The sequence below is a fragment of the Pseudonaja textilis genome, chromosome 1 (assembly GCF_049901715.1).
Source record: "Pseudonaja textilis isolate UNSWEBS1 chromosome 1, rPseTex1.2, whole genome shotgun sequence".
Classification (NCBI taxonomy): Eukaryota; Metazoa; Chordata; class Lepidosauria; order Squamata; family Elapidae; genus Pseudonaja; species Pseudonaja textilis.
In genome coordinates this window covers 276,351,805-276,375,625 of record NC_141990.1, presented here as the reverse complement: position 1 = coordinate 276,375,625, position 23,821 = coordinate 276,351,805, and the positions used below count along the sequence as shown (strand labels likewise).

At 34.2% G+C, this 23,821-nt stretch overlaps 1 protein-coding gene across 1 annotated transcript in view; it reads right to left on the bottom strand.

Moving 5' to 3' along the window:
* AQR (aquarius intron-binding spliceosomal factor) overlaps nt 1–23,821 on the bottom strand; it is a 39,832-nt gene continuing 16,011 nt past the window's right edge. The window contains exons 15-35 of the mRNA XM_026710629.2: nt 23,235–23,355; nt 21,743–21,884; nt 20,762–20,940; nt 18,923–19,090; nt 17,828–17,997; nt 16,714–16,955; nt 15,889–16,029; nt 15,127–15,196; nt 14,511–14,621; nt 11,397–11,506; nt 10,810–10,945; nt 9,603–9,812; nt 8,272–8,409; nt 7,924–7,995; nt 6,630–6,817; nt 5,437–5,608; nt 4,468–4,638; nt 3,360–3,445; nt 2,682–2,856; nt 2,423–2,536; nt 1–491 (exon numbers count right to left, since the gene is read on the bottom strand). Coding sequence (XP_026566414.1) covers nt 231–491; nt 2,423–2,536; nt 2,682–2,856; nt 3,360–3,445; nt 4,468–4,638; nt 5,437–5,608; nt 6,630–6,817; nt 7,924–7,995; nt 8,272–8,409; nt 9,603–9,812; nt 10,810–10,945; nt 11,397–11,506; nt 14,511–14,621; nt 15,127–15,196; nt 15,889–16,029; nt 16,714–16,955; nt 17,828–17,997; nt 18,923–19,090; nt 20,762–20,940; nt 21,743–21,884; nt 23,235–23,355 — 3,177 coding nt within the window. The 3' untranslated portion in view covers nt 1–230. The remainder of the gene's footprint in view (nt 492–2,422; nt 2,537–2,681; nt 2,857–3,359; nt 3,446–4,467; nt 4,639–5,436; nt 5,609–6,629; nt 6,818–7,923; nt 7,996–8,271; nt 8,410–9,602; nt 9,813–10,809; nt 10,946–11,396; nt 11,507–14,510; nt 14,622–15,126; nt 15,197–15,888; nt 16,030–16,713; nt 16,956–17,827; nt 17,998–18,922; nt 19,091–20,761; nt 20,941–21,742; nt 21,885–23,234; nt 23,356–23,821) is intronic.

Below are 23,821 nucleotides of genomic sequence, written 5' to 3'. Positions count from 1 at the left end.
TAATTTTAAAATGTTTTACTAAATACATTGTATACACATAAAAATGTGATGCCATTGTGCCTGTTCCTTGTTTATGACCATATAAATGATTCATTTCATATTTATAGTAAAAAAAATGAAACCCAAAGTACCATTAATATTTACAGCAGCTGACCCACTAAAGCAGTGAATACGTGTGGTATCTATGGTCATTTTTTCCTAACTTTTTTTCAGACCTGAAAAGGCAATGTTCATTTATCAGCATCAAGTTCTGTTTCGCTGTCTTCACTGTCACTATCTCTTCCAGGATGTTCAGGCATTTTTCGATGCTCCTCTTCTTCCTCTCTTGTCTTTGGTTTCTCATTCAAAATGTTCTCTTTTGTAGTATCCCCTGACATTGCTTTGATTTCAGTTGCTGTTTTCATTTCAGATTCCTTACTCTGGGTAACTTCATTTTTTTGAGGTTTGGATGTTTCACTTTCTTCAACAAGTTTTGGAGGAGGTAATAAATCCTACAATGGAAAAAAAGATTTTAAAGAACAATTTCAACATAATAGAGATCAAACTTAGATCTACACCAGTAAGAAAAATCTATCAATATAAGTTACATTGGTTGCAAAGTCACATGCAGATTCTGACAAATAACTCCATATAACTTGTCTTTATTTTAAGAATCTATTGGAGTGGGCATCTATAACAAACTTAATTAAATAAATAAATTTTAATTTATATAATATTCTTAAAAGAGAATTCTTTTATTTGCAGTTTTATATGTGAAAGACATTTCATAGTTTTCTACAGGTTTAAATTGATTCCACAAAATATTTGAATGTTGTAAGATTAAAGCAAGCAAGCATTTGAATATGGTGAAATTTTGTGAATGTTTATATGCTATTAATTAAACCAGTTTTTGTTATTGCTGAATTCTAAAGAAGATAATTATTTGTGGAACAAAAACTTAATATTTAAGTAGATCATTATAGAAAGGAGTAAAGATTCCATTAATATATCTGTTGACTCAAGATGACAACAGCCTAATCTAATTAAATAACACTAGGAACTTTTCTCCAGTCTTATCTTTCTGATATAAAGCCATGGGAATAAAGGGTATACCCATCTCCAACAATATTCTTTGTCATGGTTCCAAATGGAGTTCTTGTTTACATTAGAATTTAAACATGGAATTAAGATAACTTGCTATATATTTAACTGATGCTTCTAACAGTCATATATATGCTTGATGCTGCATGCTGGAAGAATAGTACTCAAACTTAGAAATTACTAAATGACTATATCTGGGTTCCATGCTATGTGGTCAAAAATGATATTTTTGGTAGACTAATTATAGACATTCAGAAATCTAAGCCTCAAATTAGGGATTCCTTTGTATTTGGCTAAATATATATTTTTATCTGCCGGATGCAAACTAAGATTCCTTCTGTGATGCAGCTGGTATAATTTCTATTCATATATGATTAGCGTCATTCAGCTCTTTTTCTAAGAAAACTAACATAAAGTTAAAAATAACATTTTAATAGTGCAATTGAAAATGCACTTCCAGCACCTTCAGGTCTGTGGGAATGAGCTATGTACAAACAAGCAAATACTGTAAAGAACAAGATTTTAATGAGTTTCCCTTCATATTAATTGGTCACAGAAGTTCCCAGTCATATTAACAAATCTACTTTAGTGGGTGCCAAATAATTTTCTACATAATAATTACTTCATAAACAGACATTACACAATTATTTTTTTCTCCATATCAAAATTTTGTGCTATTTCCTTGTTTTTAATTAGCTCCAGTTTCAGAACGAATGGATGTAGTATGCATTGCCAACTTTTATTTACACATACCTTAAATGAACAGCTAATATATACATGTTGTACTTCCCGTGCAACAGCTATTTTCAGAGGTTAATTGAACTATGGTTTATCAACATGTAAATGAACTTAATTTATATATCTGGCTTCTTCTCTCAAATTGTAATACAGGTACAAGGTGAATTTAGGACACTTTTAATTAACTGGATTGCCATGTTTAAATCCATTGAATTGATTAATCTTATTTTGAGCTGCCTTCTTCTGTATTGATTTTGGTGTCTGTCAATATCGCTAGATTCTGTTGTTTGTTATGGAAGATTAATAAAAAAATTCTTTGTCAATTTTCAGTATGTTAAATATAATTTTATAATCTCTAACAAAGACCAGCCACAAGTTTTGTCTGACTCATATATATAATTTTCTCTTTCCCCCCTGTTCCAAATCGATAGAATTAGTTCATACTGTTTACAAAGTTACCTAAAGCATAAAAGACTTATTAAAAATAAAATCAACCAAGTCAACTAATTTGCAACTATATTCATTTGTTATTAGAAAATATTTACAATGTTTTCACTCAGAGCTTTTAAATTAAACACATTTTTCTCAACTTTTATTTGTTTACCTGTCGGTGATGGTGTGTACTTTGGATCATATGCATATACATGTTATAGACAAAATTAGCCATCTGAGGCATATTCTTTATAATGTGAACTTGATGAGATGGATGTTTTCCATTCTGAGGAAAGAAAACGACAGAAAAGTTTGGAACTAAAACAGCAAACAACCACTTCTTAAGAAAGATAAAAACTAATACAATATTAATGATAAATATATTTTTAACCATTTAAACATTAAACAGAATTCAAGATAGCTTGTTGTACCTGACGAACAGTTGGAAAATATTCTGCAGGGACTATATACAGTTGAAGAGGACGAGCAGTAAGCTGGCTGAAAGCTGGAGTCAGCTCAAAGCAGTTTTGGAACAGTGACACTCTTGCAAATATATACAGACCAAGCCTAGCTCTTGACATAGCAACCACCAAACGCCGCACATCCCTTCAGGAAGGAAAAATCAAACAGTTTTACTATTTAAACTTAACAATATTTAGTTTTTCAACTGAACACTATTATGACCACACATAGCAACCCTCCTGAAAATTAAAGCAGGAAACTTATTTCCTTTGAATGTGAAAATCAATACAAATTAAATTAATGCCCATTTTTCCATTAAAACTGAAGATAAGAGTTCTGATACATATATCTCTGTGTTAGAAATTTTAATCAGCAATAAATATGTTTAAAAACATCAATTTCATAATTAGTCTTTAAAATTGGATGCTGGAGCTTATACAATATGTTAAATATAAACATGGACAAGACAGAAAACAGGTAAGATGTCCTATTTCAGTGGCTCACTGATAGATACAATGAGATTCAACTGAGTTTCTATTCATATATAGTCAATTTTTCTCATAAATACTCCAAACCTCTACCCATACATACTCCAGTTATGGTAGGATTGCACTATGTTCTCTGTATGAAGATATATTATTGCTTACCTCAAGTGTCCAACTGCTTTTGTTCGCACAAGTGAAAGGATGATGTAATCATTTTGCTGACCTTGAAACCTGTCCACAGTTGTCACCTAGCAAAAAAATAAAGTTAAATTGTTCCCCCCACACAAATAAATAAACCAGTCTACGGAGTTAATGGTATCAAAAGAAAACTACTGTAGGATTGGAGTTAAAAGAAAGATCAGTCTAGAATCCCTACATATCCACAAGTGAACTTAATCAAAACTTCCTTGAATTCTGTGGACCCTTATCTAACTCCAAGCAAGTGCTAACTGTTGGTTGAGAAAATTCCTGTACATAGGTATGATTAGCAGTAAATCCATTTACTTGGACTTTCATATGTGGACCTGATTGTTTTATGCCTGACAACTATTGCTTTATTATGACTAGCTAACAGCTATAGTAAACACACTATTTTTATTAGAAGAATACACTTATTAATCTAAGCACTCCCTCCCTCTCTAATAATATGATGCCCCACCGAGGGTGAGTGCAACACCCTTGGATCGTATGGGCCACTTTCTTTGTTCCATTCCAGTCCAGTTTCTGTGAAATTTGCTGTCTCATATTCTTTATTTTTGTTTCATGGTGTTATTTTTAAATGATTTTTCTTGTGAGTCACTCACAGTCATTTGGCATACAAATCAAATCATATTTCCCCTAGGAGAGTCGGGGTCAGTTTCCATCTATACTTTATTTCGCAGTGGCAATATTTGCCTTCATGTTTTTCAATAACTGAGAATTAATTCTCGCATTGTCCTTAAGGATTTAATTACTGTTTTTCAACAAATTGGTAAAAATATTTATTTTTAAAATGCAAGTCTATGCTTTTTGTAACACAAAACTGAATAATTTTTTTGTATATCCAACTAATATGTCATAATAAATATTTATTATTTCCTGCAACTGACCAACTAAAAGGCTAAATTAAAGTAAATAGAAAAGATAAGAAATAGGAAAACAAAAGAATGACTTCTATTTCACAAAGTATGCAGTTCACAAGCAACATTCAATATGATAAATGTATTCTAACAATGGTTACTTGCTCTGCACTTTTGTTGAGATGTATATTATTTATTATTTGGAATGTTACCTTATTTGGTCTCCCAATCAACGGATTATTCCCACAACGTTGATTGATAATATCTCGAATCAGATGTTTCTGCCCATTGTAAGTTGTCAAGATGCTTATCTTTTCTGCAGGGTATCCTAGCAGGCACATGTACATGAACAGTGCAACAACATATTCTGCCTCACCAAGATTCTGGAATGTTAAAAAAACAAGCACAAATCTGTTTCATGTAACAGATTACAGAATATTCATAGAATTATGGTCAGGGAAAATCACTTCAAGTGTCACTGAAAAGAAGCAACATGCACCAGGCCTATTTTAATCCTTCTGATCTGCCAGGAAAGGCCAAAAAAAGTCTAGTTTCTTTTGAAGCAGAGCCACACTGACGTGATCTATCAATTGGGAAGAAACGGTATTTCTATGCATGCAGACTATAAACATAGAAGAAACCACTCCGCTCCATTAAAAGCAAAGTGTTATTTATGGAATTACTTTAAGAAACTTTAATAAACACAGTTTGGAGAGAAAGCCAGATTCCAGTCTATTTTGTTCTCCTAATTATAAACATAATTGTTTATTCTCCTTCCAGGAAGAAAGTTAAGTTTAAATTCCTGTATCTTGCTTGTAAATTTTGATTGGTAAACTATAGGGTATTTTAAACCCTGAGATACTGAAAAGAAATACAGATGCTCCCAGCAAAAATTCACTTTATTTATTGAAGTTATATCCCACTTTTATTCCAGCCAAGTAACACTGACTATATATTACATTATCTCAAATAACATTTTCCAAACACTGATGTTGTATAATGTGTGCATGAAGAGGATATATTGCATTGCTATTTTTGCAACTTCATACATATAATTTGTTAAATATATTTTATCCCACCATAATAAACTACATAGATGTATTATATGCCTTTCTGTTTTCATAATTAACCTATCTGAAAAAAAGTTGTTAATATTCAAGCTGATGATCTGCATTTCTTACCTGATAGAAATAAGGATTCGGTTCAGATTCTCCTATGCCATGGAAATCTTCTACATTTATAAGCTGGAAGTCATACAAAAACCCAGCATTTGCTGCTCTGAATTCAGGTAAGAGCTGTACATGTGGCAAGTTGCCCAGTTTCTTATATCGCCAATTATAGAGATTACATAAGCTTTATGAAAAACATAATGAAAATTAATTCAATTCTTATAAAAATATTTTATTATTCTCAGTAATTATCTGAAAGAGGTATAATATTAAAATGTCAATGATAGCTATCTTTTTGGACAGCATCAAGCATCAAGCTGACAAAACATGTTTCAGGATCTCAAGAAAGTAAGCTCTACATTCTAAATAGATGTATTTACATATTTTATCTATTAAGAAAAATCATTTTCATTGCTTGAAAAGACCCTCAAAGATCAGAACTAGTCCTTTAATGTTATATTCAAGCTGCATGAAGCATCACCTGGATCAACCATTTAGCACAATCCACTGAATAATTCCATTATTCAGCATTAAATTGACGGCATGTAATCTGAACATAAAAGATTTGCTGGCCTTCTTAAATTAGTTCAGTAAACTCAATAAATTCCTTAATATATAAAATATGGAAAAATGTGCTTGAATAAATTAATTCCTACCATTTGCATATGAAAAGATAGTTAGTTAGTCTTGCATGTACTCAGTTCCAAATGGTTCTGAGTCTCTTACATGAAGCAACAAAAAACCAAAATCATAATAATCACAACATTCTCTAATGCGACCTTTCTAGCTCTGTGGACTGCTGCCTGCCATGGGGTGCAGAGAGGATGGTTTTAAGTGCACATGCTGCTTGCACAAATACAGCTTCATGTACTTGTGTGCTTGCCTGCCGCTTGTGTGGCCAACAGGCCTTAGCCTAGAACCAGGCCGCGCCCCAGGGATTGGGGACTCCTGTTCTAATCGAGTTAGTTTAATTGTCTTTCACCCCCACATGTGTTCCCGAAGATCCATGGAGTGTTTAACAACACAGCAGTGTAAAAAGGGAGTAGCTACATAGAAAATACCAATAGCATTGCAAACGATAAAGTGTATTTCAGAGTGGAAGGACTAATTTCAGTAAAATGAGAAACCAGTTGCAATGTCACCTTAACCTTAACATTTTTTTCATCACACAAAGCCTTTTCATTTAAAATTTTCCCATGCCTTACCTTGCTCTTGCTCTCCCTTGAGCATCCAAATCAATAGTTGGCACTCCAACACGAACAAACCGCGTAAAAAGAGACTGTTCCATGTTTGAGTATTTTTGAAAAGCCATATTTTTAATGACTGGTGGCAACTGATGATGATCCCCAATCATTATCCACCGCTTTAATCGGCTGAACCCATCCTGTGGATTCTATTAAATATAAATAAGATTAGCATTATTATAGATGACTGAACAAAAACTATGATTGTACTATAAATGACTGAACTGATTTAGTATCTTAGCCTTGACATCTATACACCAATTACATTAAACAACTACAAAATCAAGAAAAAATGAGTTGCATTAGTAGATGTGTTCTTTGTGCAGGCTCTGTCAGCCATTTCTACTGGTGGGATCAAAGTGAAGAAGCTGCTGTATTTTCCACACAATTCTATCTTCATGAATCTGTCACATAGGAGCTAAACTAGATTAAGGGCCTAGCCTAGCATTGGCCTATAGCAGTTGCACTTAGACTTATATACTGTTTCACGTGTTTTACAGTTCTTTCTAAGTGGTTTACAGAATCAGAAATTGGTCCTCATTTTACCAACCTCGGAAGGATGGAAGGCTGAGTCCACACTGAGCCACTGAGAACCGAACTGAGGAACTGCTGGCTGCCGGCAGTCAGCAGAATTAGCCTGCAATACTGCATCCTAACCACTATGCCACCACAGCTCTATCCAAGCTCACCTACCACATATACATCCCGAAGACACTAGTCTTGTTTCTGGCTGCTTTCCACCTGCAGATTCCCCAATCAGATAGATGAGACTTGGGCTTCAATGTTAAACATAATTTGAAGTGCCAGATCTCCATTCTTTCTCATTAAATTGTAACTGGAATATATCAACTTGCAATTATTTTTTTTCCTATGTGACAGAGTATCTTCATCATTTTTATGTAATTCCCATTAGATTTAATCTGCAGTTGTCCTGAATTTACAGAATTGTAATCGCTTATGAATGGGTGACACATGCCTAACTGAAAATGAAATATCTTTCACTGTTGTAGCTCTTGGATTAAGGAACTAGTTTTGTGTGTCCCTTCAGATGACTCGAGTTTGTGATTCCTAGTCTAGAACATAAGAACATTATCTCCTTTCTTCTGAAAATGACTTAGAAGAGAGATTCTTGTCAAGGGAACTTTGTTTAACCTGAGTCATCACATTTCCTTCCATTCAAACATCAAACCACTGAAATAATAGTTTCTTATTAATTTATAAATGTAATAAATTGATGAAATGCTTGAGTGCTTACCTGCAAAAGGAGTGGTATGAAAGTTTCAATTTCCAATATCTGAGCAGCCTCTTCCATTAAGATATTATCATACTGAGAAATGATAAATGAAATATATTAGCCAAAGTTAGAAACAGAAATACTGCAAAGGCAGTTGCATTAAGATGATGGATATTTGCTTACCAAAAGGCAGATAAAACATTGTATAGCCATAATATTTACAAAATCTCTACAAAATTACACTGGTAAGACCATCGTTTGGAAGAGCAAACAAAAATAAGGATAATCTTTAGTATAACTGACTTCTGATAAAAAACAACAACCTCAAGATAATAGATTTAAGAAAGTTTTTATGTACTATGGTATTACCTTAAATCCCAGCTCAACTAAGTCATGGCGTTTCAACGCAGCATGAGTACAAGTCATTGCAATAATCTTCGCTTCCTTCACAAGTAAATACTTTGATCTGTCCAGCCCACTACGGAGCAGTTCAAATGCTCTAAATTCCTACAGAAAGAAAAAAAAATTGTACCTAAAATTCTATGAAAAAGATCAGAATAGTAATGTCTTCAATACACTGTTGTCATCAAATAGAACAAATATAATCCAGAGTTCTAGGGCTCTATCTGCATATCCACGGTCTATATAGAGCTGTCTTTGGAGGCCATCCAGAAGCTACAATGGAGGCAGAATGCAATGGCACAGGAAGTTACAAGTGCATCACAGTATACCCATGTAACACCATTATGCAGGATTCCCATAGACCAGAATTCCCCAAGCTTTCTGGCTTTCCAGATGGGCAGGAAGGGGAGTGGGGTTACTAGTCCTAACTTTAAAATTACACAAATTCCAGACTACATTTTATATCCAGAGCACCTTTAGGGAACTCTCAAATTCATCTCTCTCTAAAGGAGATAGGAGTGGTAAAGCATCTTCCCCATTACCGTGAGAAGTGCCTCCCCTTGGGGTTACCATCCCCAGGACACAATCATAACAAACTGCCTCTGCACACTTACTTTGGAAAGGTGAATCATATGTAGAATCTTTTTGCACAGCAACAGTTAGATGCATGCCCTTCATTGAGAAAAAAATTGCTTACAAAAATCTAAATGAAGATTTTCAGTCATCCAAGTAGAGCGATCTGAAAGTTGAGTCATGGCAACTGGACTTTTTCCCCTGTTAGTTCAAAACATTTTGCTGCTTATCCAAATAGCTTCTTCAGTCTTCCAGGGAAGTTTCATTTCTCCCCTAATCTGGAGAGGCTTGTGGTGTGAGCAGGCAGAGTTGTTCAGATATAAATGTTCCAACTCCTAAATCCTTTAACCTTCGTTAGTTATTAAAGTATAGCCTTGACCCTTGAATAGGCAGCAAAACTTTTGAACCAACAAGAAGAGAAGTCTAGTTGCCATGACTCAACTCTCAGACGAGGATAAAAAATATCCATTAAATCTTTACCCCACTCAAAGTACTTTACATTTGGGAGATGGTGGGGATGTTGGAGGTAGGTTTTTGTCTTTTACATGTGTTGAAAATTTAGTGTTTTTAGTTTACTATGTTCATTACCCTTATCGAAGGAGAGGGGGAATATTCACTGTTCAGTAAGATCTAATTTGAAGGGTCTTGTATAAATCCTGTGACATAGTTACTTTTTTCTAACTAAAAATGAATGCCAGAGCATTATCTGACTTTGTTAATCTTACCTCAAGTTGAGTAAATATTTTCTTAATATGTCTAAAACATCCCTCAGCAATTTCCATATCTTCAGTGTAAGATCTGCCTTTAAAAATTGGCTGAGGGGCATTTGCAAAATATTGATGAAAAGGAAAAAAGTTGCAGACATCAGCAACTTCAGAAGGCTTGCTGCCTTTAACTTTCACTTTGCTCATATATTCTTCCCAGCGAGACATTACCTAGTTTAAAAAGAAAGATACATTAATACAGCCAGAGTCAAAAGAGGCTTGTACATAATTATGGAAATGCACTATGGCTTTTGCACCTTTGCTCCCATTGCAAAATCATTCTTCCCCATCAAATCTTCCTGACTATTGTGACTCAATAAACAGGAAGAAAGGAGCCAGTACAATGTAGTGTGTAAGGCTAAAACCAGGGGGATGTGAGTTCTAGTCCCACTTTTGACACAAAGCCAGCTGGGTAACCGTAAGCCAGTCACTCTCTCTCATTCTTAGGAAGCAGAAAAAGGCAAATCACTTCTGAAAAACCTTGGAAAGAAAGTGATTGACTAGGAAGTTGCCAAGAGTAAAAAAAAAAGAACTCATTTGAAGGGACTAAAAAAAGACTGCTCTCCATGAAGGAACACTATTGAAAAAGGAGTTTGAAAACATGGAAACATTTTTGTATGTGTTTTCTTTTAACTCTATTCAACTTTTAATTTGGAATTTGAGCAAAAACTAAAAGGACAATATTTTAGTTCCTTTCAGAATGTATATCATAATGATCGAAGTGGATTAATACATTCAAATATATAATCAAGGCAGATCATAAGCCAATTAAGACTTCTTCACTAATGTCATACTATGACAAAACCACTGACCTTTCTAATTATGAATCCTAATTTATGTAAGTTAAACAATATCAATAAAAACAAAAAAGAGCATAATTACAGCATTGCCACTTATGTTTTAAAAGAAAGCACAACCAATATCCCAGTCAAATTCTAAAAGGTTTTAGCCAATTTCTAACTATCCTTGTATAATCTTCATTTAAGGACATTTAAAATATGGGCATTTTATATTCAAATGTGCCTCAGACTATTCAAAACCATGCCATTGTCAAGGTTTACATACTGTTTCACTTGAGGCAGTGAATGGGCTATTCACTTGAGGCAATGAATGGATACTATGGTAACAGCATAGTAAGCACTGTAAGTCTGGTCTATTGGGTTCTTACTTGATATAAAAAGAAATGGCCAGCTGTTTCACAAGTATAGGACACATCTCCTGGGACACCCAAACTCTCTTGTAATCGCCCAACCTCTCGCAGAAGTTCCAGTCTCCGAGACAGAACATAGTTTACTCTTCCATACCTGCAAATCAGATTAACATAAGAATAAAATATATGACTGAACTGAAAAACTTCTTTTCTTCCACATTTTATTTATTTACAAGTCAGACAGCCTTTAATATATTCCCCTCATTATTGTGACAATGTATAAATACCATATGTATGCATTATCATATAATGAGGCATATACTACACACACACACACACACAAACATATACAAATATACCTCATTATTATATGACAAAACATTTATAGCGTGTTGGTTGAAATATCCAGAAATAGTGTAAAATGTTCTTTACATGTCCAGAAATAAAATTTTCCTAGGAGAGAAAATCACACTATAGGTCTAAACAAATCTTCCTTACCAATCTCTTGCTTTAGGGCAATGAATAAAATAAATAGAAAGCATAATTTTGGGGGGTGGGGGTGGGGTGTAGATTGTGCAGCTTCAATTTTTTTGCTATTGACTCACCTGCTAAAATCTTTCTCTGTTTCCAGTTCTTCCTCTCCATGACCAAGACGCAAGAGGTGACGCTCATCAACATCTAGAGCCATGATTTTCTCAAACAGTTGGTTCAAAGCCTAGAAGTTAACAAGAGGAATCAAGAGAGTAGATTTTACCAGAATAATTGTTTCTCTTTTGGGAAGAATTAAACTGAAAACAAAGATGAAGAGAATTGTACATTAGGTACCAAATCACTATATGCAAGGCCTGATTGGTACTTTGAAACAAACCCACACTTTAGAGTGCCATTTCTTTACCTTGGTTGTTTTATGCATGTACATTTGCGCTCATAAGTTTACATACCCTGGCAGAATTTATGATTTCTTAGCCATTTTTCTTAGCCAGAGAATATGAATGATAACACAAAAATTTTTCTTTCACGCATGGTTAGTGGTTGGCTGAAGCCATTTATTATCAATCAACTGTATTTACTCTTTTTATATCATAATGACAACAGAAACTACCCAAATGGCCCTGATCAAAAGTTTACATACCCCAGTTCTTAATACAGTGTATTGCCTCCTTTAACATCAATGACAGCTTGAAGTCTTTTGTGGTATGTGTGAATGAGGCTCTTTATCTTCTCAGATGGTAAAGCTGCCCATTCTTCCTGGCAAAAAGCCTCCAGTTCCTGTAAATTCTTGGTCTGTCTTGCACGAACTGCACGTTTGTGATCTCCCCAGAGTGGCTCAATGATATTGAGGTTAGGAGACTAAGATGGCCACTCCAGAAACTTCACTTTATTCTGTGGTAGCCAATGACAGGTCAACTTTGCCTTGTGTTTAGGATCATTGTCATGTTGGAATGTCCAAGTACGTCCCATGCGCAGCTTCCAGGCTGATGAATGCAAATTTTCCTCCAGTATCTTTTGATAAGATACTGCACTCATCTTGGCATCAATTCTGACCAAATTTCCTGTGCCTTTGTAGCTCACACATCCCCAAAACATCAGCGATCCACCTCCGTGATTCACAGTAGGAATGGTGTACTTTTTATCATAGGCCTTGTTGACTCCTCTCCAAATGTAGCATTTATAGTTGTGGCCAAAAAGCTCAATTTTGGTCTCATCACTCCAAATGACTTTATGCCAGAAGGTTTGAGGCTTGTCTCTGTGCTGTTTGGTGTATTTTAAGCGGAATACATTGTGGCATTTGCGTAGTAATGGCCTTCTTCTGGTGACTCGACTATGCAGCCCAGCTTTCTTCAAGTGCCTCCTTATTGTGCATCTTGAAACAGCCACATCACATGTTTTCAGAGTCCTGTATTTCACCTGAAGTTATTTGTGGGTTTTTCTTTGCATCCCGAACAATTTTCCTGGCAGTTGTGGCTGAAATTTTAGTTGGTCTACCTGACCGTGGTTTAGTTTCAACAAAACTCCTCATTTTCCACTTCATGATTAGTGTTGAACACTGCTGATTGGCATTCTCAATTCCTTGGATATCTTTTTATATCCCTTTCCTGTTTTATACAGTTCAAATACCTTTTCCCGCAGATCCTTTGACAATTCTTTTGTTTTCTCCATGACTCACAAGCCAGAAACGTCAGTGCAGCACTGGATAAAAGATGCAAGGGTCTGTCAGGAGTCCAGGAACCTTTTATACACACACACTAATTACAAGCAAACAGATCACAGGTGAGGATGGTTACCTTTAATAGCCATTCAAACCCCTTTGTGCCATCCTGTGTGCATGTTATCAGGCCAAAATCACCAGGGTATGTAAACTTTTGATCAGTGTCATTTGGGTAGTTTCTGTTGTCATGATATAAAAAGAGTAAACGCGGTTGATTGATAATAAATGGCTTCAGCCAACCACTAACCAAGAGTGAAAGAAAAGTTGTTGTGTTATCATTCATATTCTCTGAACTTTTGAGCACAACTGTATATATGTACATATGTATTTTTTTATCTTGCTTTTATTGTTGCTATAAATAACTCAAGGCAGAGAACATCCCTAATACTCCTTCCTCTTCCTCTTTTCCCCACAACTAAAGAAATGACTGGCCAAGTCATGCAGCCAGCTTTCATGCTTAAGGATGGACTAATAATCTTAGCATCTCATAACTTAATAGTATCATTGTATTATCTTAATAACAGCTTAGTAATCATATCATGTTGTTCTAATAGGTATGTTGGGTATGGATAATTGCTCTCTCTGTCCTTCTCTGTTAGTTTCAATAGAACAATCTTCCATGAATTTCTCTAATTCCCACATTAAAACTTAATCAGATTAGATCTAATTAAATCAGTAACTAATTTAAGTTAATTACACTTGAATGAAGAACATAAAACACTCTTCATCTGATTTGCCAGAAGAGTTCTGTTGCTTTCCATACAAATCCTAATCCAACTAGAGCAGGGGTCCCAAATCCCCAGTCTATGGACTAGCACCAGGTTGTGGCATGCCCGCAACCACGCCACACAAACAAGCGAAGCCACATCCAAGAATGCAGGCAGCACACAAAACCACACCCTTTCTGGTCTGTGGAAAAACCTTTCTCCACAGAACTGGTCCCTGCTGCCCAAAAGTTTGGGGGCCACTGAATTATAGCCTCTCTAGCAAACAATCCATAATTAATGGACAACACAATTGAAAAAGTTTTCTCAGAGGTCTTTAAATACATTTTAGTCTTACACAGCAAGATTTACATAGCTACCACTTTATTCAGTGAAGGATTGACATAAATGAGAGTAAGGTCCAAGTAAGATTATATGGAAGAAATGTTCCTTCAGAAACTTGATCTCAAACCATTTTCAGTTCTAAAGATTAATTCATGTGCTCTGAATGGATTTATTTTTCTATTTATGTTGTATATCACTATATATCACTATATCACTGATCCCCAGAATTGTCACCACTATAAATATGTCTTCTTCTGACCTTGTGACAAATCTCAACTGTAGTTCAATTAGTGTCAATACCTGCTCAAGAACATCCAAACAGATAGTTTCTGAGATCAAATTAATACATCTGTGAAAAAGATTATTTCCTTTCTAACTGGGCCACTGGTAATGTAATTTGCAAGTGATGCATTTTTTTAAAATTAAAATAAATACAATAAAGGAACATATGGTGTGTTTACCTGATTGGAATGTGTAACAATCAGAGTCCTCTGCTCAGGAAAATTGTGATAGAGGTTTGATATTATCTGCACTGCCACATCAGTTTTACCTGTACCAGGTGGCCCTACTACCTGCAGGGTAAAAATATATAATGTATTTGACATTTTATTCACTTGAGGAAGAGCTGTTCAAAAAGTAAAAAATACAGAACAATCAGAAAAATACGTCTTTTAAAAAATGAAGCTATCACAAGAACGAATATTATTTAGCAGGGAATAAAATGTACATTTCAATTGGGAAGTGAAAGCAAGAGGAACAAAATACCAAGAAGCTCTAGATCTTGAACATGGTTCTGAACCCGAGTTTATTGGGGTTTTTTAAAAATGATTTTCAGCTGGAAAATCAGCTGAAACTCCAATTAAAGAAAGTTAACTTTAGGAAGCTTGTACAGTAATAACTGTTGTTAGAAAGCATCCAAAATTAAACTCTTTTCCTTTTTAAACTTCTGGCAAAAAAAATGAAATCCTTTGCTATTGACCATACTGAATGTTGGGAACCATTTAGTTTTACAAGTTTGGTCGAAAAATGCAAATTCTTATTCACTAGTTATTAATAAAGTATATTATTTGTTGTTACCATTGTCAAACCAGGTTGCATTCCTGCACGGATCGCTTCTATCTGGGTATGAGTAAATTGTATGGTATTACTGCAAATTGAATAAAAATTAAATCAGTTAATCCAGACCATGGCATACTAGTTCCAATTTAATTTATTTGATGTTTTTATGATTATTTCTAACACAGTTACCCATCATTTTAAACCATAAAAACTTGTTTACTATATTACTATACTATTGCAAGCCCACTGATGTAAAGCAATAAATTTAATCTATTTCAGAAGAAATAGTTTAGTCCAAACTTTAAACAGGTGATTTAGTGCTAAATAAAACTACCAATGAAACTATTCACCAAAATATCTACAGCAGTAAACAATATATACTATCACAAATATTAAAGTTGTACAAAGCATTAAAGAAATGCTCACAATATGTACTGTATTACTAAGAATAAAACTTTTTTTTTCAATTCATTAAAGTAGCTGCATCTTTTACAAGATTCACATAGCTGTTTTGAAAACTGATTCCAACTGTTCATATCTGCACAGAAAACATTTTGACTGCCAGCAAAACCAAGTGACAGTGCATTGGCAAATTTACTGCAATTAAATAATGACATCATTCTAAAATCAAATTATGCGGGTAACTCCAGATCATGTAAACATGAGCTTTTAAATAGTTTAAGGAGAGAATTACTCTAACAAACATGCCCTTAATATCTGAATTTGTTTGAGTTAACCACATCACATATCTAGTTTCACAAAAAGCTACTACAATATTACCGCTTAGGTTGATTGTATGGGTAAGGACCTCTATTAGGGATGATATGTGGCTCAACAACCAGTGTTTTAGAACTTTCGGTATTTTCTTCATCGCACTCTTTCCGTTTCTTTCCTGCTTCACTTCTGACTGGAAATGTTATCCTATTGGAAAAAACCACAGTCCTTCAGATTTAAATGCCACTTGATTGTTAAAAGACCATTTTAGGCACGGAATAGCCCTCCTGAATGATCAGAACCATTTGACCAGAACCATCAGAATCGTCAGATTTGTAGGAAAAATTCAAAAGAAAAATTCTGTATCATATTGATACAGAAAAATGTAGTTCTAGAATGACTGGAGATTAAGAGTACAATTTTTAAAATAAATGGTTCTAAGAAAACAAACCTGAATCAAGAAACAGTCCTATATACAAGGCAATTGTTGGAATCAACAAGTACAAAATAAACAATTTTAGGGGAGACAAAAGCAGAGAAAGCAATTAAAAGCTAAGACTTCATACTAATAAAACAGAAAATAAGGGAAATTAAAAATTTGCTTTATAATCATAGAAGAAAGCCTGCATTATTGAGCTGTTGAATTACAATGGCACAAAAGCTACTGTTTGGAATGTCCAGAGGCAAAAATTTCCTCATGTAGTTGGATGGCCATTATAAGAACAGACTTCTGGATGACAAGAGCAGGGGACTGATCCAACAGGGCACTAGTTATGTTCTAATGAACTTGTTTTGTGATTACAGAATTACGTTTTCCAAGAATATACTATATGCATATTTCCTTAATGAGTAAAATTAACAGTGTCATTCTTTTAATGAAAGACATCTCACCTGAATGGAGGAATTTGCAATGCTTGGTCTTCCACTGTTACTTTAATGTTATATCCAGGAAAGCTAGCTTTTAAGTGATCAATGGAAAGGAAGGTATCATTAAAATCCAAGCAGGCAATCTGATTTGGCATTTTTGAATAGTGAGCACTGCCGGGATCACCATAACCAAGAATAATGTCATGTAGCCAATTAGGAACGACACAGTCTGTGTTCATCAGATTTCTTATAGTCTCCAGAACAGCCTGTAATAATTTATAAAATGCATAACAACATCATTCATCACTCATATTTAACTGCACATAACGTACTGTTGTGCTGTTAATACTTTTAAATTTACAAGCATTTCTGCTCCAAGAACTATATAGGAAAGGGTTGAGAAAGCAGAAGTAATGAAATAAAATGAATAGTTTTAAGTTCATCCTTGCAAGCTCAGCAAAGGAATCACGCTTCTGCTATCCATTTGATAAATTATTCAACATTTGTCATTAGTGAGAGCAATTTATCTTATTTTCTCTCATGTGAGTTAGGACTCGTACAGCAACTAAATGATAATCCTCTAGGATGCAGCTATCCTATAAGAAGGCTGAATCTAATCAATTGTTTAATTTTAAACCTGAAAAAGTGAAATAAAAGACACTGTCAAGCCTTTTTGGTATTATCTTGATGTCTGACTAACTAAATTGCAAATAGTCTTTCAGAACTTCAAAGGAAAACAATCTACAATAAAAGTCTGAATAATCGTTTTTTGCCTTTGAGGCACTTTAAAGCCATTTCACTTAGAAAAAGCAAATGCCATTTTAACATATTTATTGCAATACAAGCAACAGAAACAGATGGTTCTGTGGGATATTTGAATATTTGTCTTGGAATTTCACATCACTAAACAATGCTTACTTAGCATTCATTATTCTTCCACCACATTAGCAATGAGATTTAACTGGAAACAAACAGTTAAGTCTATCTTATGTTTTTACCACTGCTGGTAGCACAGATTGGATAGAGACAATTGCAGTGCAAGGGAAAAAAAAGACTCCTTTTTAAAATTTGTGCTTAACAAATGTTCTGGAGGGTAAAACACAAACTAGTTAGAAAAAGAAAACATATTACAACTTACTTTAAAATTGTTTTCTTTGGGTTTTCTTCTCATTATTATATTAAATGTTTCATATACATCTTCTGTTCCACTTTGGATGGTATTGGCCATGTCTTGTTGATATTGATTAGGATCCAAGAAAACTCTAAATGTTCTTGAGTCACCTTTAAGTCTTGGTTTGGGTTCTGGCCCTGCTTACAATAAAAGACAAAATTGATCAGATACAAATTAAAAAAGAAAAATCGTAAGTCTTTTAGAGATCGGTTCAGGCTGTAACCGGTCCTTTCCAACTTAATCCAATTTTTACTGCTTCTTTCCCACATAGCCTGCTCGCTCCAATATTGCATAAAATTGTTTTTCTTTATCACAACCAATGATCAACTTTCTGAAAAAAAATAGCTCGACATACTATTTTGAAACCACAATGGCATCCAAAGAGTGCACCCAATTTCAATGTTGGATCACCGCCTTATTGATATAACCTCTGGCAAAAGTATATTTGCTGAAATGTATCAAGTTAAAATGCATTGTTCTCACCTCAGAAATGTTATGTTGTTCCAATCCCTCCAGAAAGTTTCTAAATCTAAACTGCTCGTTTGGTTTAAACAGTATTGCACATCCCACATCTTCACATTAGATTATACCATGTTATCATTGTTTGTTTGGCTTCAGATACTAAATCTGAAATATTAGCTTCAGAGTCTCAACATCACCAATGTTGAGAATATAATGGATAATATATCCTCAAATGATAAACTGATACTTCGTTCACAGCCTTATTTGCTCCTTCCTATACTCCCTTACACTAGGAAAATGTATTTCGAGAGAAAAGTTATTTTTTTTCTCTTTCGAACTATAAAAATATTCAATCCAAAATGTAATCAATGACAACAAAACAAAGTAAAGAGGGCTGACAATATCAATCATCTCAGCTCTGTCCCCTTGAATGAGTACTTAACATTTTTGGAAGTTCTTATTAAGGGTTGTGACTGTTGCTATTGAAAAAATGACATATTAAATGGCATCATTCTGATTCCAGTTTATACCCAACTCACATGGCTAGGGGTGAAATTTTACAACAATAACAATTTCAATGACAATTTTATATTATCATACCTTCTTCAATGACACGTCCCTTATCATCCAGCATACCCTGAATTTCACACCCCCTGACATAAATAAGGCCAGTTTGTTCCACAAATGGCTGCCTTCTATCAAATTTGGTACCATAGGGCTGAGTGGGTCGGACGGTAATTAGAAAGCAGACATCATGTTTGCGCAAACCTAAATGTTAATTAGAGGGGAAAAAACAAATTCATTTTTATACTTTTAAATATAAATTTAAATATAAATAAATGTGATTTAAGAGAATACAATTTAAAAGAATGCAATCTGAAACAAATATAGTTTTTAAATAACATTGATGTACCTATTCAATAAAATGTTATTTTTGTCATTGGACTTTCAGCAACGTTTTTATTTATACTGATCTATATAGACTCATTCCCAACCAAAAGGTCTCCATCAGAAATGTGTAGCTTTACAAAGGAATCCATGAATTATATTTACTGTTCTCAGCTAATCAATTGGGAGTTTCCTTTCTCCTCCTTTCTCCATTAATCTTCTGCTATAGATGTTCATATCTTGATTTTAAATTTACTCAACAAAGTATGTAGTGATCTGCCTCACAACACTCCAAAGAGTTTTTTTTACTCTAGGATTCTAGGGCAGGCTCTTATGTGCTAAAATCGGTATAAATATTTAAATCACAATCTATGCTGATTTTAACATTGCTGTAATTTATTATCCCTGACATTTGTAATGCTGTTTTAATTTTTTGTTGCTTTTTCTGGATTCTTAAGGAAAAACCAGAGAGAAGTAATTACATATACAGCTGCTATAAGCATGAAAAATTATTATTACAATTACACTAATAAATATAAATTTCTTTTGCAGTAGCAAGGGATATATATAGATTCACAAAAAGCTGGATTCATTAAAATTCATTAAGAACATATTTTGGATTTTAACAGGAATCCCCCTTGAAAATATATGTATCTATATCTAATATCTTGTTAACATGTGTGATACATACACATACACACACAGAGACACACACACACACTTATCTCAATCCTTTCCATTTCTTTATATAAATTATGTCATTTCCACATTCCTTAGTTAGCTCAGCAAGATTAGAAGTTTTTTTTAATGCCCAGTTGACTTTGGCTATCATTATGGCCATCTAGCAAATGATTTTAAATGGTATGTTCACACAATTTTTCTATTTAATTAATTTGCCTTTGGTAAATGGATCATGATGCATAATTAATGCTGTATACCCAGCATATTCAGCCCTGACAACCAGATAAAAATACCAAATTATATGCAGGTTGTCAGTCCTGTCCTGTCATTCTTGAATGTTTTAGTTCTCCCTTCTTTACATAGCTTCCTTGTTAAAACAGGATTCTGGACTGTGAGAAAACATATTAATCTGATCTTCCCATTCAATACAGTTAAGTAGGAACAAATGTATTAAGTGGAGATAGGCATAAACCTTTCTGTAAATTAGAGAAACAACATCTATATAGCACTATTGTCAATAATTTGAATGTTAGCCTTGTGAAGATGGATATTGATCCTTGATTCTTGACAAAGAATTGTAAATCTAGAAATTAGGTATGCTTTACAAAAAAATTATTTTGCAATGTTTACATAGTTTGCCATCTAATATATGCCAACAGAGTTAAAAATAATTATCTATTCGTGACTTTGAAGATTATAATTTTCTATTGAAACTGAAGAACAATATACAGAGCAGATATAACATTGGACAATTTGTACCATTCAAGTTTTACTGAATACATATAATGGTTTTTTTACAAGTTTAATATATTCATTTGAAATGAATTAATGACCTCTAAGGATTTGACACTCCAACACACTCAGGCATACCTTCCCATTCGTCTTTGATGTTGTCTCTAATGTTCAAGTTAATTGTAACATCTGCACGGACTCTCATAGGCCAATTTTCTCCTATGTTTGGCTTTGCCACCTCTATGATGGTGAAAGAGACAATGGGCTGTGCCATTCGAGCCCATCCACCAAAAACAATCCCACCATATTCTGATTGCCTAATAACCAAGATCAGAAATAAGAATCTGTAAGCCTTGAGACACCAAAAAAAACCCCATTACAAACTCCCCCCTCCCCCCACAGGACTGAAATTCCTTTAAAACATTTCTAGAAACAAAGAATAAGAAATAACCCATGGCCTTCGAAGCATGTTTTCATCTAAAAAGCACCATCATTAATCTAGCCAGTCGAGTAATTATACCCTTTCCAATAATCTGGTCCTGGAAAATTAGCTTTCTGGGTAAACATGAGAATAAAACAGTTAGAATGAAATCCATTCAATATTCTTTTAATTTAGCTAATTTCTTATATTTCAAAAAAAAAAAAAAGGAACGACAAAACAAAAACCATCGTAGACATGGAAAATCCTTTTTATTATAAGTAGTCCTCAACTTACGAACACAATTGAGCCCAAAATTTATGTTGCTAAGTGAGACACTTCTTTAGTGATCTTGTCCCATTTTATGACCTTTCTTGCCACAGTTAAGTGAATCACTGCAGTTGTTAAGTTGGCAACATGGTTGTTAAGTGAATCTGGCTTCTCCATTGACTTTGCTTATCAGAGGATTGCAAAAGTTGATCACATGATCCTGGGACACTGCAATTGTCATAAACATGAACCAGTTGCCAAGTGCCCAAATTTTGATCATGTGACCACGGGGATGCAATGATTGTCAGTGTGAAAAATAGTTAGAAGTCTCCTTTTTCAATGCCACTGCAACTTCGAATGGACACTAAATGAATTGTTGGAAGTCGAGGACTATCTGTACACATCTTTAATGTAACCACTATGTATGTTACCATGGTTTCATCCTACTGACACTATCTTCAATGTCTTGTCTGATTTCATAAGTAGACTCCAGACGAAAGAGGTTGAAATTTCGCAAGAGGTAATCATGAAGAGTCAGAAACTGTAAATTTAATTTTGGGAGGGCAAGACAGCCTGGAAGAAAAAAATAGATGGGAGAAGAATTTATCCCTAGTTTGTTCTGGATTATTATTTTTTTGTATTAAATACTGCAGCTGCAACTCTATGCTATTTACCAGCAAGTAAGTCTCACTGAATTCAAAGGAACAATTTCTTTTGACTAGAAATATAGAGAATTACAAATGCAAGGCAGATATCCAAACTTCTTTTTATCACATATTAAAAACATATATATTGTTCATAAAAAGGGCTCTAGTCAAATAAACACTCTTGCTGAAAGCAGTGAAGCAGAAACTGATTTCCTCTTTCAATGCAATCTGTGTTTGAGTCAGGAGACTAAAGGTATTATCACCCCTACAAAAGATATATATTTGTACTCCTGAATGGACCCAATTGAGTTGTACTCAAGTTAGCCTAAACCCACATTCAAATATGCATTTGTAGATATATTTTAATATTACACATACCTCCATGTCAGTTTCAAATTAAAAGGTTAAAAATGTATGGATTGGGTTTGTACCCCAATGACCCAGTGCCCATTTATTGGATGAGGAATATGCTGTCCACAAAGGGAAATGTACTCTCATTCCTGTTTTAGGGTACCTAAATCTACTTCATAGAGCATATATTGAAGAGGACCACTATATAATTGTCTGCCAGCACATGGATAAAGGCCTGGTTGACATAGCCAAACTCTTAGATTCTCTCCTTCTCTAATTATTATCTCTTAGAACTGTACAATATATTCCATTTCCAGTATTTCAGTTATTGAAATGGGATGGTTCCATTCTGTAATGTTTTAATCTGGAAGAGACTTATCTAAGGCAGAACTATTTCTAGAAAACTTAAAAGAACTCGGTCTGAGGAAAAGCCCATTTCCGCCCTAGACCATTCAGATTGACAATTTTCTGTGTCAGAAGATTTTGCATCCAGAATGTCCCTTTAAGGTCATAGGCTTTCAGTGATTATGTGAAAGATCTCTTCTAGTTGCAATGTAAATGCATTGCCCTTGGAAATTCCTGTTTTCACTGTAACAGCAAAGTTAGTTTGTGACTGCAGTAATAGACTATTCCTTCGTATTTTTAGAGAGCCAAGCTTTTCCTCCCAAGAGGCCTTTAGCACAAATCCTAGGTCTTCATAAGCTAATAAAAGTTTGTGATCTCTTCAGTAATCTTTGGGTTACAAAAAAAATAAACCCAATAGGAAAAAGGAAGCAACATTTTTTTATCTCAATAATCAGAGAAGACAGCTATCCAAAGGAAACAGGATGAACACTTTCCACAGAGATTCACATAATTTTGAAATTCATTTTCATAAAATACTTCCTTATATTTATAAATCTAAATATATTTCAGCAAGTTTTACCTTCTCCGGAATAGTATTCAGTTGGAACAATATTTTCATCCCAAATAATCTTCTCAGTGGGATACAGAGGCATCTGATTAAGCTGCTGAATTTGAGAAATTCTACGTTCATGTCGAGAGACCTAGAAAACAAAAACATCTTTATGAGTGTTTGTCAACTGCTTGCAAAGAAAACGTTCAAGTGCTGGAATTAACTTGAAAGCATCAAACAATTTGGTCTCTTTCTAGCCCAGGGGTCTTCAACTTGACAGCTTAAAGACTTGTAGACTTCAACTCTCAGAATTCCTCCTGTCTTGTTAGCTCAGGAATTCTGGGAGTTGAAGTCCACAAGTCTTAAACTTGCCAAGTTTGAAGACCCTTGTTCTACCACCTATCAAAAACTTATCCAAATATTAAGTTCTATAGAAAAAGTCCCTTTGAAGATGTTCCTACTGTCAGAAGATTCTGACATGTTGGCAAAGTTACTCCCAGGCAAGGGAATGATTTTTTACCATTCTTTAAAAGAAAAAAAAATCTATAACAATCCATTTGTTTTGTCAGGCTTTTAGTTCAGTTAGTTTATGCTTTTTTGTAGATATGGTGTGTGTG